Below are 14,319 nucleotides of genomic sequence, written 5' to 3' on the forward strand. Positions count from 1 at the left end.
GGTCTGGTCGTGGCCCGGGCACTTCCTTCCCTTCTTCTCAGCGGTCTTTCCACTCTTGCATAATTGCCCAGTCAGGCTGCTCTGTCCTGCAGACACCAGGCACGACTCAGCGGCCCAAGCCATCAGCTGCTACCTCTCCACTTCCCTCCTATGGTCTCCCCAAACGTCGCCTTGCTCCTTACCGCGCCCAGGCAGAGCGCAGGTGTACAAACCATGAAGTGCTAAGAACTCACGTTTACCTTGTAAGGACCTCCGTAAGCAGGCTCATAGCCTTTTGTTGGGATGAGATAGATTTACTTGAATGCATGGATGAAACGAGTGACCAAATGCTTAATTTTAAAAAATGAACAAAACTGGAGGTAATTAATAAATAAGTTTGTTTTAACGGGGGAGATACCAACTTAAAAATTTTAGAACTTTCAAATTGTGAAATTATAGAAAACTGCAGAAAAATGAAGTTTAACTAAACATAAAATTTTAGCTAACATTATAGATATCTTGTTATCCATCACCCAGGTATTAGATGAATACCAGAGCCCCCAGAATCACACACACACACACACACACACACACCCCCACTTCCCATTGAGTGCTAACAAAGGACTTAGCCTGGGTCAGGAGTGCTTTATATTTAGGATCACATCTTATCCTCACAATGAGACTATCAGGTAGGTACTGTTATTCCCCCTACTTTATAGATGGGAAAACTGAGGCACAGAGAGGTAAACAGGTTGCCAGCACTGGTAAGCAAAAAGCTGGGTCTTGACCTAGACAGTCTGGACCCTGGACCCACGCTCTTTTTTTTTTTGGCTGCGTTGGGTCTTTGTTGCTATGCGCAGGACTTCTCTAGTTGAGGCGAGCAGGGGATACTCTTCATTGCAGTGCACAGGCTTCTCATTGCGGTGGCTTCTCTTGTGGTGGAGCACGGGCTCTAGGCGCGCGGGCCTCAGTATTTGTGGCGTGTGGGCTCAGTAGTTGTGGCGCACGGGCTTAGATGCTCCGCAGCATGTGGGATCTTCCCGGACCAGGGCTTGAACCCGTGTCCCCTGCGTTGGCAGGCGGATTCTTAACCACTGCGCCACCAGGGAAGCCCTGGACCCACGCTTTTAACCACTGGCTCCCCTGAGTGAATGATGACTGGGGTTCACGAAGGAGCCAGACTGTGCAAACGCCCCAAAGAGGGAGATTCTCACAACAGGCCAGACTGGACAGGAAGCAGGGCTTCCCAGTCTGGCCCAAAGACCTTGGCCTCTCCAGATGCCACCTTCCCCAGATGGACGGGGCTGGGCAGTTCCTCAACCAGGAGATCCCCTAGGCTGGGCCTTGGAGACAGGCTACATGGAGAAAGGTTTGGCCTGAGGGCCTGAGGCCCAGGCAGTGCCCTCTGGGATCTCCTTTCAGGCTTCCCTAGATGGGTACAAAGCAGCCCTGGCTACGGGACACTTCTTCCCAAGTCTAAATTAAGCCCCTCCCGCTGGTCCCCAGCTAGGCAGTTCTCACCTGGCGCCTGGAAGAGGGACCCTGGGCCGCTGCTGGCCTGTAGGCTGAGGGCGCCCTCGGCAGCGAGGCCGGCTGTGCGGGGGCTCTGAGGGCAAGCAGGGGTCTGCGTGGAAATGCCGGCCACGCACAACCTGCCTCCCAAGGGACCCTGAGCCTTCCTTTCTCAGCAAATCAGACCAGGAGTGGGCTCGGGCTGGGTCGGGGATGGACCTCGAGGCCTCATCAGAAGAACCGGGAGCCTGCACTCAGGACCGGGGCTTAGGACACACCCGAGCCACACGTGGGAATTCCTTCTCCCCCGGGCCTGATGACACTGCTGTCCAGTCCTTGGCCTAGGGACACAGGAGTGAGGGCTCCAGAGCTGCACATGCACAGGAATCAGACTGAGCCTTTGGTCTGTAGGAGGCCACGTACACACCAACTGCTGGTTATGAGCACATGGCCCGGAACCCAGCCCACACTGACCTCCTCCCATACAGGGTTGTGTGCCCTTGGGCAAGCTCCGGGCCCGTTTTTTCATCTGTAAAATGGCATTAGCAACCGTACCTACTCAGTGGACTGTTGGGAGGATTTAGGGAGATCCGAGACAGTTTCTTGCCGTTTAAACCAGGCCCTGAAGGAGGGAAGTGTCTCACGGATGAGAGCTGGCACTCCAGGCTGCTTGGGCAAACTGTGCAAGCCTCAGACCCCAGGGCAGGCTTGCGCTCTCTGCCGCAACCGTCACGGGAGCTCAGTGCGTGGCTCAGCCAGTGGCCTGGCCCTGGGAGAGCTCAGCAGTTCCTGGGGCCGTAGGCGTGGGATGGGGACTTCCCAGACCAGGCTGGGGACTTCCCAGACCAGGCTGGGGAGGACAGCAGCTAAGGGCATGGACAGCAGTTTGTTCTGGGGGGCAGGGCTGGGCCTGTCCCCTCTGCACTCCGGCGTCTGGCAGGGGTCCTGACACCAAGAGGGCCCTTAACAAATACCAGATGGACAGAAACTCTGCAAGCTGGTCCCACTCCAAAGCCAGGAGCCCAACGCTGGCCCCCAGGGACTGCCTGTGCCCGCTCTCCCGCCCCACTTCCTCCCCGGGGCCTGATGTGTCACGTGGCGAGAGCTATTTGAAGCTCACCTACCGACCATCAAGGCTAAATCCAGCAGCGTGCTGCCGCCTCACGGGGTTTTGTGGCGATTTGTCTAGAGCTTGAAGCTAATTCCAGTAATGAGAACTCCCGCCTAAATCCAGTCACCAGGGCTGGGCCGCCATTTCCGCATCTCCCCAGCCCAGCCACAGCGCAGAGGAGCAAGCTGGCGGCGTGATGAAGTCCGCCTGGGACCTGCCCAGGGCTCGGTACCTCTGCTACTGCCCAGGGGAGCAGAACAGTAAAGACGCACAGGCCTGGGGTGACAGGCTTGTCACCTGTACACAGATGGCTTGCTTACAAAGCTTCCTGGCAGGGTCCCATCTTGCCTCAAGCACCAGGGGTAATGATGCCGCTCCCGGGACAGAAAGCTCCTCCTCTGAAGGCCGAAGAGCCAACACTTGCTCCGGCTTTTCGACCACATGCCACAGGGTGCCTGCTCTGACCTTGCCTTTCTGGAAACCTGCACTTGCTATCCTTCGTTAGGGATTATTTTCCCTAGAGGATGTATTGACAGATGGGTCGTTGTCAGGGAGAAGACAGTTTGTCTAAATTACAGAACATGCAGATCTACAGATCCTTTCAGGATTTAGCTAAATCTTCTTAGGAGCCTTGGAGGTGGGCTTTCGCTTCTGCTGCCTCTGGTTGGGGATCGTTCAGTGAATGAGTCGGGGCTACTCGTTTACTGAAACGAGTGGGAACAGCTCTCACTAGGTTCCCCCAGGCACTGCCAAGCACATGGTCTTTGGTGAGGGTCATTATTGCTTTCTACAGCTTGAGGCACTGTGGGTTTTAAACAGGCGTCCTGAGATCATGCATGAAGTTGATGCTACAAAAGGCCCATCAACCACCCGCTCTTGCTTCTGAGATGGAAACCCGGCAGGAAACACTGTTACAAATGGGCATTGTATCATAGCTTGTTTTCAGTGCTACCTTTCCTGATACTTCCTCAAAATACAATCACAAGGTACGGGGTGGGGTGGGGGTTGGGGGTTGGGACAGGACAGGAGGGAGGTGACACACAAGACCACTGCTGACCAGAGCAGGGGAGCTGGGAAGCCAAGGAGCTTTGCCGTTTTTCACCCAGCACCCGGGGTTACAAAGCCCCTCTGGAGCAGCAGCTAGGTCCACCCGTTGTGACTCGTCAACGGGCCACCATACCCTGAGGAACTTGTGATTTCAACAACCTGCTACAAGCCGCTTTCCTATCTGCCTTTTGAGCCAAGGAAGCTGGCGGCCGTGAGGGGAAGTACAGAGAGCTAACCATCCCTTTAGTAGGTAGTGGAGTAAAACAGAACCCAAACTGCAGAGGGTGGAGAGCAACTCTACGGGGGTCTAACCAGAAGGCTACACAGCCCCACTTGCGCTCATCCTCCTGGACTCAGAACTGCGTAGAACAGGGACCTCAGAGACTGCCTCAATTCCCCGAATCCTGTCTCCCTCTTCTTCCCTATCATAGGGAAACCGAGGCATCCCTGGGAGACCACCACATCTTTCAAAATACATAGTCCAGAAAGTGGGGCTTCCACTTAGCAAGGCGAGACCAGATTGTGACAGTTACCTGTCCACTAATGGTTAAGCCAACCAGGATCGTGAGTTTATTTAGACTGGGGCTTGGGGTGTGGAAACTGGAGAGGTCTGGTCTCTCAATCTCCCTCTCCAACGGACCTTTCCGGTTCCTGGTGGGGAGGAAAGAGAAAAGGCAGAAATGAAGCTAGCGGATGCCCACACAGCCAGCCTGCCTCAAAGGGGCACTGGCTGCCTGTCATAGTAGGCAGCTCTGTCCTGGCGACACTGGGCGCCACAGACCCGGGCCCAGTCTCGCCCCTCAGTCTCGGAGGTAAGACTGTGCCAATGACTTCATTTCTTGTCTTTATTTCCTCATCTCTCAAATCCCAAGGTGACCTGGGCATAGGGCGTGAATGCACAGTGAATAAGCCGAACCGCACTTCCTGCGTCACAGATGATTCAGATCAGTGAAAAGATGAAAAGGTCTCTTGGGATGTGCTAACTGCTCAGCAGGGTTAGCCTATGTGCACCTGCAGCCTGAGTGGTGGCAGGCTGGGCAAACGCAGATTTCTCTCAGCACTGCCGACAGCCATGCCCACAGCAGCTCTGCCAACTGCCCGAGGGCAGAGGCTGCCCCACGAACAGAGCTCAGCTCTCCCCGCCACCCAAGGCCCAGAGCTGGGCACGGGGTCGTTAGCACTTGGCCCAACCCCACCAAACGGGGTTTAACTCATACAATCCTGCGATGGACACATTTCTTTGGTTCTACCGTTTTTCTGTCGGCAATCTTACTTAATCTTAACAGCTGTCCAGAAGCAGAGCTTGGATTTGGTCACAAGGCCTATGTTCCCAGTCATTCTGCTGCATTTCCTGGTAAAATAAGGTTTAACCATCAACTATCATGGAATCAGGACGTGTTCCAGAAACACATCAGAATTACTGATAAGACCTGTGTGGACTGTCGTTTGTTTTTTCAGTCCGGTCCTTACTGATCTAATGAAGACCTTGGTGGCCGAGTTTTAACACCCCTCACCCGCTGCAGAATCACATTATCTATCCACTGTCTCATTTCTGGATGCACCACCTATTCACTAACACAGGCGGTGGAAGGCTTGTCTTGTAGGCGGTTCCTGGTCTCCGAATGAGCAAGCCAGGGCAACACTCCAGCCATCTGTAAACAAGCCCACGGTTCTGAAACCAGGGCTAACCTGACCATCGCAGGCAAGGAGGCAAACTGCTAAGCCAGTCACCTCGCCAGGAAACAATGCTGTCCTACGGAAGGCTTTGCTTAGACGCCCGACTGTGGGAAGCAGAGTTAATGAGGTGTGTTAAAACGACAGTGAGTTAATAAATAAAAATGACTTATTCCTCCTCCAGGCTCTTCCACTCAAAGACAGATGCAGGAACAGCACCCCTTGCCTGAGGTTCAACATTTCTTAAAGGAACCAATAAGCCCGTTTAGAGGAGAGGCAGAACGGGACAGGACAGCATTCTTAAACCTTCTGCGTATCACCAAGAGGAGGACGCAGCACTGGTTCTGTGCTGTTGTCCGCAGTACAGAAACGGATGCACTTGCCAGACGTTAAGAAACTTTTATATAGCTTTCTAATAGTATATATAAAAACAAAAGGCGGGTGTATGCATATATACAGAATTTTCATACTGGATGTATACACTTGCACTGGGAAACAGATCTCCTCGTAAGTCTGTGCTCCCGCAAACTTTCTGTTAAAGAGTTACATGTACAAGCTTAACTCCTTTTAAAAGCAGCCTCTGGATGACTGCGGTTCTCCAGTGGCTGGGATGGGAAGCGTGGGTGGAGGCAGCAAGGCTGTGAACACCTTAAGAACACGGGAAAGGAACGCTGAGACTCTACTGCAGCAGCCGACTCCTCCTAATGTCGGTTGGTGAGTTAGGAACAAACCAGTTCGGCTTTCCCTGAGGTCACATTTGTAAGGGTAAAAGAGAGGCAGAGGGTGATGGTGGAGAGGGACACAGAAGACCTGGAGCCAGTGTGTGGTTTTCATGGGGGAGGGGCTGACATACGGGCTCTACCCGGGGAGGGACCCTGACCTCCAACATCATGCGTTCGCTGCATATGGTTGGCATGTCACAGATAAAAAGCTGGGGGGCTCCAGCCCCAGCTCAGCCCAGAGGCACAGCGGTCTCAGACACACCGTGAGCAGTGGTGTCCTGACAAGGGACTGAGCCTCTGGACCGTGCCCACCTAAGCTCGCCTTGCATTCCGCCGAGCCACCCCAGGTTTCCCCCCCCCAGTCATGAAAACACCTTAGAAAGAAATGAATTAGTGTGTGAAAGGCATGGATGGATTTTATTTATTACCCTATATCTACAGTTTAATTTGAGGTAAAATATAAGCAACACATAAAAATGCCTATTTCTGCTACCATGTAATATAATTCTCCATCGTGAATATTGCGATAAAGCTAATGAAAACTCTATGCCATCACATACTCTAGCTTTTCATATAGCTGGTATTTTACAACTCTTACTGTTTGTGAAATCTCAACACACGTAAGATTCTCCTACAAATGGCGCAGAACATCCGAGGGTGCCTAGTCAGCTTGCTGACCCCTCACTCCCCACACTGGAGCCTCAGTGTTACAAGTAGAATTGTAAAGTAATGAAGGCAATGAAATACCCTTCAGTCTGATCCGAGCTGGAATAGTGTTCCAAAGAATTCCACACCACGATGGGTTACAAGACCGTGAGGCTTTAGTGTCATTCGGCTTTTGCCCAAACACTTATGCCTGATCTGGAACTTCTGCTACACCATGCATTTTATTTGGATGAAAAGTAAATGTGGATGGAAGAGGTTCTCTGTACTCCATCTATAAGCCACACGCTGAGATACTGACCTCTTACTGGCTGTTAGGTGATCCAGATGGTTGGTTTTTGATTACGATAAAAAACATAGGAACCATGATAGAGAGCTTAGGAAAAGGTTTAGTCAAATATACAGATACTAACTGTTCACCCAGTCATTAAGGAGAACCGTGAACAAAAGGATCAATTAAGTGACTTTTCAAATAGAAAAACTAAAGAGCTGAACTATCACAGGTTATTTTCTTCACTGTAGAAGCTGAGATGTTCCAGTAGGAGAGATCTTCACTTGATTGGGAAACAAACACCACAGCTGAAGGCTCTGCTGAATACGTAAAAAATCTGATGAGATTCATCCCTGTCATTTTCCCTGTCGTTTTTCCAGCACTGCTGTAAAATCCTTATAATACATTCCAAAGTAAACCAGCCATTCCAAATCTACAGTCACTCTGCTCTTTAATTCAATTCACAGAACTGCTGAAAAAGTAGACATTTCTATCTAAAAGTAGAAAAAAAGGTTTGTATAGAAGGTATTTCTGTTATACAAGTATATTACACAGCTTGGGGCAGTAACAGGTCCGAAAAGCTCTTCTCACCCACTGATACTTTAAGCTAAAATAGGAGAGAAAACAAACAAGCAAGAAAACAGGTTAATCTGATTACAGGAATTTGTGACTCACTAATATCTCAACTTAATTACCACTTAAATCCATGGACTGACAGTACATGGCCAATTCCATGACCAAAAAAGTCTCTGGAGTGTCAGGTACAGATGAGAGCTAACTGTATCCTCTAACTATCATGAAAATATTCAACAGCTGGGGCTTATGTGGTTCAATATGACATGAAAACCAAGTTTCACTGACTCCTGGCCTAGAGCTGCCCCTCCTGGGTAGTAACCTGGCCAAGTTTAAGATGTTCAGAATAACTGGATCAGGCTTATAACTTAATTATGCAAGATGCACGATGGATTGTGTAGCTCAGCCAGTCTCTGCAAATACTGTTATTATGAGTAGGGGAGAAAGTCAGTCTGTTCACACTGACTCACAGTGAACTCCAACGGCAAGGACAAGATTTAACCTATAGATTAGAAACAAAACATTTTCCATTTGAGGCAAAGCGCTTTACCTTCTCTGCCTGACATATATTGATCCAAGGAAAATCTCTCTGCTTGAATCTTCTAGCTCAAACCACCCAGTATGCTTTACTTTGTCCTCACGTGCCCTGAAGGCGGGGCCGCCATTTATGGCTGAAGCAGGGAAAACACTTCAGCTTATGAATATGCAGGTGGGTTCAGATAGACACCACATGGCATCCTGGACACAGAAGGTGATTTACCCTAGGAGGGAAGAGGTCTACCACGTAGGGTCTGGTTCTTGCTTGATTTGAGAGCTTCCATCAGTCTCCTTTAATTCTATCAAGTGAAACAAAAGGGAACCGATTAACTGCACTATTAATGCAAGTGTGTCCAATTATAAATCTACTCATACCAAACTGTCCATTACAATGACTTAACAGGAATGATAAGATGCTAAAAATGATAAGACTGTTCTCTAGCAGTGAGTTCTAACTTCTGTTACTTAGATTTTCAAAGTAACAAACATCTTATTAATTATGCATGTAAAGGACCCACAATAGCTATATCTAGGTTAGATAGCAGTCATTCAACTATTTCAGAATTCATTAATAAGAGTCATTGGGGAAAATGGAGGAAAAGAACCCATGAGTCATCTCTAAACACAATGTTTCTGGGCGTAAACTACAAATCCAGTTCACCCAGAAACAAAACAACCACACAGGTCCAGTTAAACAGCTTTAGAAACACAATTAATCCTTTGTCTTTGGCACTTTATTTTTGACAACCAGACTACTCTTTTTACCTTCTGTTGCAGGAACCTCCAACTGGCTCGGCTCAGCTGATTCTGAAGAGAAATACATAAAGATTTTACTTTAACATTTTTCCAAAGTTGCTTTCAGTTATTTAAAGAGCCTAGAGGGAGAAAGCTCTCTAGACGTTGTACACAAAGCCCAGGTCTAGGTGAGACAGCAGCCACAGATTCTTGGGATTAAATACACTGTTAACGCAACCAGACTCTCAAACACCTGCTTTTCTGAAACCTGTTAAATTTGCCCACACAACCGAAATCTTAAATAACAATCTTAATTAACATAGCTCTAACATGAAAGTAGGAGTTTCTTTCTCTATGTCTTTTCCCCCCTTTCTTCTGTGGGCTCCCTTCTAATAAAAGCCTTTTGTTACTTTCAATGAATCACACAGCAGGCCTAAACACTTTGTTCCTAAGGAGTTTTTAAAACTACAATGCATGCATTTCCGCCCAACATAATTTTGGTTTATAGCAACCACTGGAAACAAATGGCATAAGAAGCCAAGTTAAAAAACAACCTTCTCCCCCCATCACCCCACAACTGCATTCTTGGCCACTGGTCTCAGGGTTCCTGACCTGGGACGGTGGGAACAAATGGCATGTGGTCCAGTTCTCAGTGAGGACCTATGGCTTGAGCTTATACAGGCTTTCAGACAAAGGAGTCCAAGCAAACAAGTCTGCATGTGCACGAGTGTGTGCGTATGTGTGTACATGTGTGCTGTGGAATTAACTTCCCTTGAAGTTAGGTAAATGTAAGCATGTAAGGCCACACAATTTATGTGACCTGTTTTATTGACTAAGTAGGAATACTTCTATATTTTACCATGCTTAATTTACCTTGGATCACTGGGCTTTCTGACTCACTCTGATCAACCAACTCTGAAAAGAAAGCAGATTCATTTAAGTCATAATTTAATGATATGTTGTTATATTTGAAACGCATTTTTTACATACATTCTCTAATCTGATGCTCCAACTTTGCTATAACAGGCACTATCTTCCTTATGACAAGAAGGGAACAAATATTAAAAATTCTAGTACGTCCCGTCGAAGTAACTAATTCAGAGTAATTACCATAAAATTCTATAATAGACTAGGGCACAAGGAAAAGAACAAAACTGAACATTTTAAACATAAGGTAAAGGAGGAGGGAGGCATAAAATATAGTGTCTTTTGAAATTAAAAATTACACAGAAGGTAGATGAATTGGGATCAATAAATTTTTTCCCCCCAAAGAAACCCCACACCTTATCATGGGGTTTCTTTCTTTCTTTCTTTCTTTATTTATTTTTTTTCATGGGGTTTCTTTAAATGACAAAGTTCCCGGGTGTAGTTAAAGCTGAATGCCAAAGATGACTGAAAATCTATGAAGCAAGGTTTACTTCTCTTTCATTCATTACTGACATTCCCAGATACTAACATACTTGGCCAAGATAGACAGTATAATATATAAAAACAGATTCTATAAAAAAAGAACTCATGGCTTGGGGGAAAAAGCAAATAAATATATTTTGTGATAAAGTGAAACTCGAAACTTGGAGGCAGAAGAGATATAACCAAATCCGTGACACTGAAGGAGTGGTAGCCAAGAACAGCATCAACAGTGTGAAGCAGAACAGGGGGGTGGGGGCAGGCACAACAGCGGCCCAATTTCTCAGCTCAGGGGGCAAACCAGCAACTCACGAGGCTCAGGTGCTCAGTGGCCACTGAGAACTCCTGAATACTTTCCCAACAAAGGAAGGATACAAGTGAGTACTCAATATAGATGGATTTTAAAGAGACAGAATAATACCAGTTGGAAAAAAGACTGAAACGCTAATGGTATTAGTTAAGGATAATTCTCACTTTTGAAATTTTTTAACAAAGTTAACAGAAGAACATACTAGCATAATTAAGTTTTGCTAAAAAAAACCCCACTGTTTAAACTGACACGAACATCAGGGAACTGCAAGAACACTTACACCTGTTCATGCAACAGTATGTGAGGGCCCAGTGGCTGCCAGACACTAGGCCTAAAGATCAACAGAAGTAGCTAAATCACATTAAAAGACTTACTTTTTCCAGCCCAGTAATTACAAACTAATAGTAAAGGTAATAACAGTAGTAGTAAAAACAGTAACAAATACAGATTTTGCTTACTGAGCACATACTAGGGTCAGGGGTCAACAAACTTTATTACAAAGAGGCAGTAAGTATTTCAGGCTTTGCAGGTCAGTCCAGTTTGCCATAAGCAAATGGGCCTGGCAGTGCTGTAATAAAACTTTATTTACACGGCTGCAGCTTGCTGGTCCCTGTTTTAGAGGCCTGACACACAATGTGTCATTTAAAATGCTCTAAAACTCCCAGAATGGGTACTAATATCATTACGATTTTCCTAATAAGTAAACTGAGATTTAAAAAAGGTGAAACAACTCGCCCAGTTTTACACCTAGAAAGTGCCTGGTGCCTCGCACACTGAGGGCTAAAACGATGACTTTGAATGATTACTGCTGTAGGTGAAGTAATAAAATGTTACACCCTCAGGTAAGTGTACGTGCAAGTGCACACACCCACCCCCTTCTCACATCCCAGAAAAGAGCAAAACCAAGGAGACTTCAAGAAATACTCACGGTTATTAATCACAAGTCCTGGAAATGGTCTAAAGAGAGAAACAAATTGCACAAGTTTTTTTTCTACTCTACAAGAGTTCACATGTATATTCAGTTTATTCAACTAACATTTAGCCCATGTCGCTTACGTGCTAGAATGAGAAAAGCTGTCCACTACTGTTTAATCTTATAGTTTTTAATCTACAGACAGACAGATATACGAATAACTAATATGGCACATTATTAGAAAATGCTACACCAAGATGGTGGGAAAAAAACAGGAACAATGCAAAGGGAATAGAGTAATTTTAGTGAAATGAGGAAAAAGCCTTGGGAAGGCTCATTAAGACATTCATTAAGACATTCATTAAGACACATTAGCTCTGTCTGAGTGTTGGTCCTATACAGACAGTGGGAACTTGACAATGAATGGGTGTTATTTCATAACAGCTAAGTTTGGGGAGGTGGAAGAAAAGAGTGAAGGGCACTTGGGACTTCTGCTTAGGTGGATGACAAAAGGATACCGTAAGACTTACTGTGACAAGCACACATCAAAGATTATAATTCTCACAATGCTGTTAGAGGGCAGGTGTAACCACCGTTCCTACTCTGTGGATAAGGAGCTAACACTCTCAAAGGAAACAACTACAATCTCACTGGACAGACAAGGAAACAGAAGCGACTTAGTATCGAATCCCTGTCTGATCCAAAGCCTGTGAAGAGATGCTGAGGCAGAGGCTGGCAACATTTTTCTGCAAAGGGCCAGACAGTACATATTTCCAGCTTTGTAGACCACACTGCCTCTGTCCCAACTACTTAATTTTACCACTGCAATATGAAAGCAGCCACAGACGATATGTAAACAAACGGATGTGACTGGGTTACAATAAGACATAAAACTAAAATAAAAGCAGATGGCAGGCTGGAGCTGGCCCACAGGCCATGGTGTGCTAACAATCCCCTGCCTTAAAAACCAGAGAACTGAGTCAGCACAAGGAAGAAAGAATCTAATAGTACAGTAACTAAAGAATTTCACTACAGTTCATTTCATTACACGGTAAACTTACTACATATGACTACATTTTGGAAGACGACTCAGCCTCAATGATCTGCAGGTTCATTCTTATGACCAAGCAAGGAACTCTCACATACCTAATGACTGTGAATTTAATGAACTCAGCAGAATCTAAGATCCTTCTCATGGAGCTGATTTCCAGATAGCTGGGGGCTTTGAATGACACTCCAGGAGGCATGCCATCAACCACCACACAGCCAGGGTTAATTGTGATTTTCCTGTAGGGAACTTTCACAGGGAAACCCATACCAATGGCTTCACCTATAGCAAGACAAACGGCATAAAAGCACAGATGAACCTAGCACCTTAGTTGAGTATTGTAAAAGCACAGATTAAAACTACCTGAGCATAATTTACTTTTAAGATCTTATTGAGACAAAATTTCCTTGCTTACTGCAAGCTATACTACGCAAATGCAAAACTTACCAAATTTTCGACTGAAGAGGTCATTAACTTGTTCTCTTAGCTGTCTAGCTTTTTCAACTTTTGACAGTCTTTCATTATCGTCATCTAAAAAGGTTAAGAGAAAGTTGTAAACTTAATAATGCGATTTTAATACCAGATAAATTTTTAGGTGCTTTATGTAACTTCACTTTCTGTTTTTGGAATGTTTTAAAAAACGAATCAAGACTGAAATGATTTCACCAAACAATTTAATAATAACACCAAACTGACAATGCTGCGGTTATGAAGAGCTTTGCTTGCCGACTTATACAAATTTTTTAAACAACACCCTAGGCATCTGGGTGGCCTACAGGTTTTAGCCCATGCCGAGTCTAATAACTGCCAAGAGCTGTTTAGCGATAAACTGACACGGTGATGTATTTGGTTAATAACTTCTGCAGGGGCTGGTGCGGACAGCACACAATGTGCAGCGCATTCGCCATCCATGAAGCCCCACAAACTATGATTAAGGCAGAGATCATACCTGGAATTGTCACCTGAATGATGTTAAGATCTTCAACACCTGATGCAGTAGTATTAACATTGGGCGATGAATTTATTTTTCCTTAAAACAGAGACTTGAGATTAGAACATACACAGATGTAATTAGATCTTCCCTAATAAGGTGCTTACAATTCAGACTACAAAAGACAGTATTTTAACCCAACTCTGTTCCTTTTCATGTCATGTTTTGTTGTTCTGTGATATTAGGCTTCCTGAAAGACGTTTTTCACTTTTTTTCTCTTCCTTGTGGTGCTTCCTTCGTAAAGCATCAGATATGTGGAGATCCTCAGGTATTAAAGAACTTAAAAATCGTAAACTAGTCCAAACCCCAACCTTGAATGAGCTTTCCTGTTTTTGTCTCAGTAGCCACTCTTCCAACAATTTTCTAAATTAGTGCAAAGTAAGTGTCTAACAGCATGTTTTCTGCAGCAAATGCTTACTTGGAGGGCTCTTAGAGGAGGAGGTGCTCTCCTTAATTGCCGTCTCAAACATTTCAGGCCTAAGAACAAGAAAAGAGAAAAAACTTTTAGGCTAACATTCCAATAGTAAAACATTAAAAATGAAACAAGTAAGAGATTTAAAAAGCCAGCAACTTTCTATAAATACACATTCTTAGTAATGGAAGAACAAAAAGAAGTAACATGGATCTCTAAAGGAACACACATATAAAAACTAATTATAATTGTGATTTTAACATCCACCCCAGCCCCATCTAGTATAAACAGCTTCTTCCTGTGGTTTCAATATATCCTGGAAAGAGTGTATGCTAGACTGGAAAAGGAAACAGGAAGACACCCGAATGCAGGTAGCATGGAAACAGAAGACAGGCGGTAAAAACCTGAACACAA

At 45.6% G+C, this 14,319-nt stretch overlaps 1 protein-coding gene across 6 annotated transcripts in view; it reads right to left on the reverse strand.

Moving 5' to 3' along the window:
- Positions 1 to 6,435: 6,435 nt before the first annotated feature.
- GTF2I (general transcription factor IIi) overlaps positions 6,436 to 14,319 on the reverse strand; it is a 102,000-nt gene continuing 94,116 nt past the window's right edge. For all 6 annotated transcript variants that reach the window (XM_024747179.1, XM_024747177.1, XM_024747178.1 and 3 more), the window contains 9 exons: positions 13,912 to 13,970; positions 13,452 to 13,532; positions 12,950 to 13,033; positions 12,601 to 12,784; positions 11,470 to 11,498; positions 9,698 to 9,739; positions 8,855 to 8,896; positions 8,313 to 8,388; positions 6,436 to 7,586 (listed from right to left, as the gene is read on the reverse strand). In XM_024747179.1, coding sequence (XP_024602947.1) covers positions 8,330 to 8,388; positions 8,855 to 8,896; positions 9,698 to 9,739; positions 11,470 to 11,498; positions 12,601 to 12,784; positions 12,950 to 13,033; positions 13,452 to 13,532; positions 13,912 to 13,970 — 580 coding nt within the window. In that variant the 3' untranslated portion in view covers positions 6,436 to 7,586; positions 8,313 to 8,329. The remainder of the gene's footprint in view (positions 7,587 to 8,312; positions 8,389 to 8,854; positions 8,897 to 9,697; positions 9,740 to 11,469; positions 11,499 to 12,600; positions 12,785 to 12,949; positions 13,034 to 13,451; positions 13,533 to 13,911; positions 13,971 to 14,319) is intronic.

Source organism: Neophocaena asiaeorientalis, unplaced genomic scaffold, assembly GCF_003031525.2.
Source record: "Neophocaena asiaeorientalis asiaeorientalis breed wild unplaced genomic scaffold, Neophocaena_asiaeorientalis_V1.1 scaffold607, whole genome shotgun sequence".
NCBI lineage: Eukaryota > Metazoa > Chordata > Mammalia > Artiodactyla > Phocoenidae > Neophocaena > Neophocaena asiaeorientalis.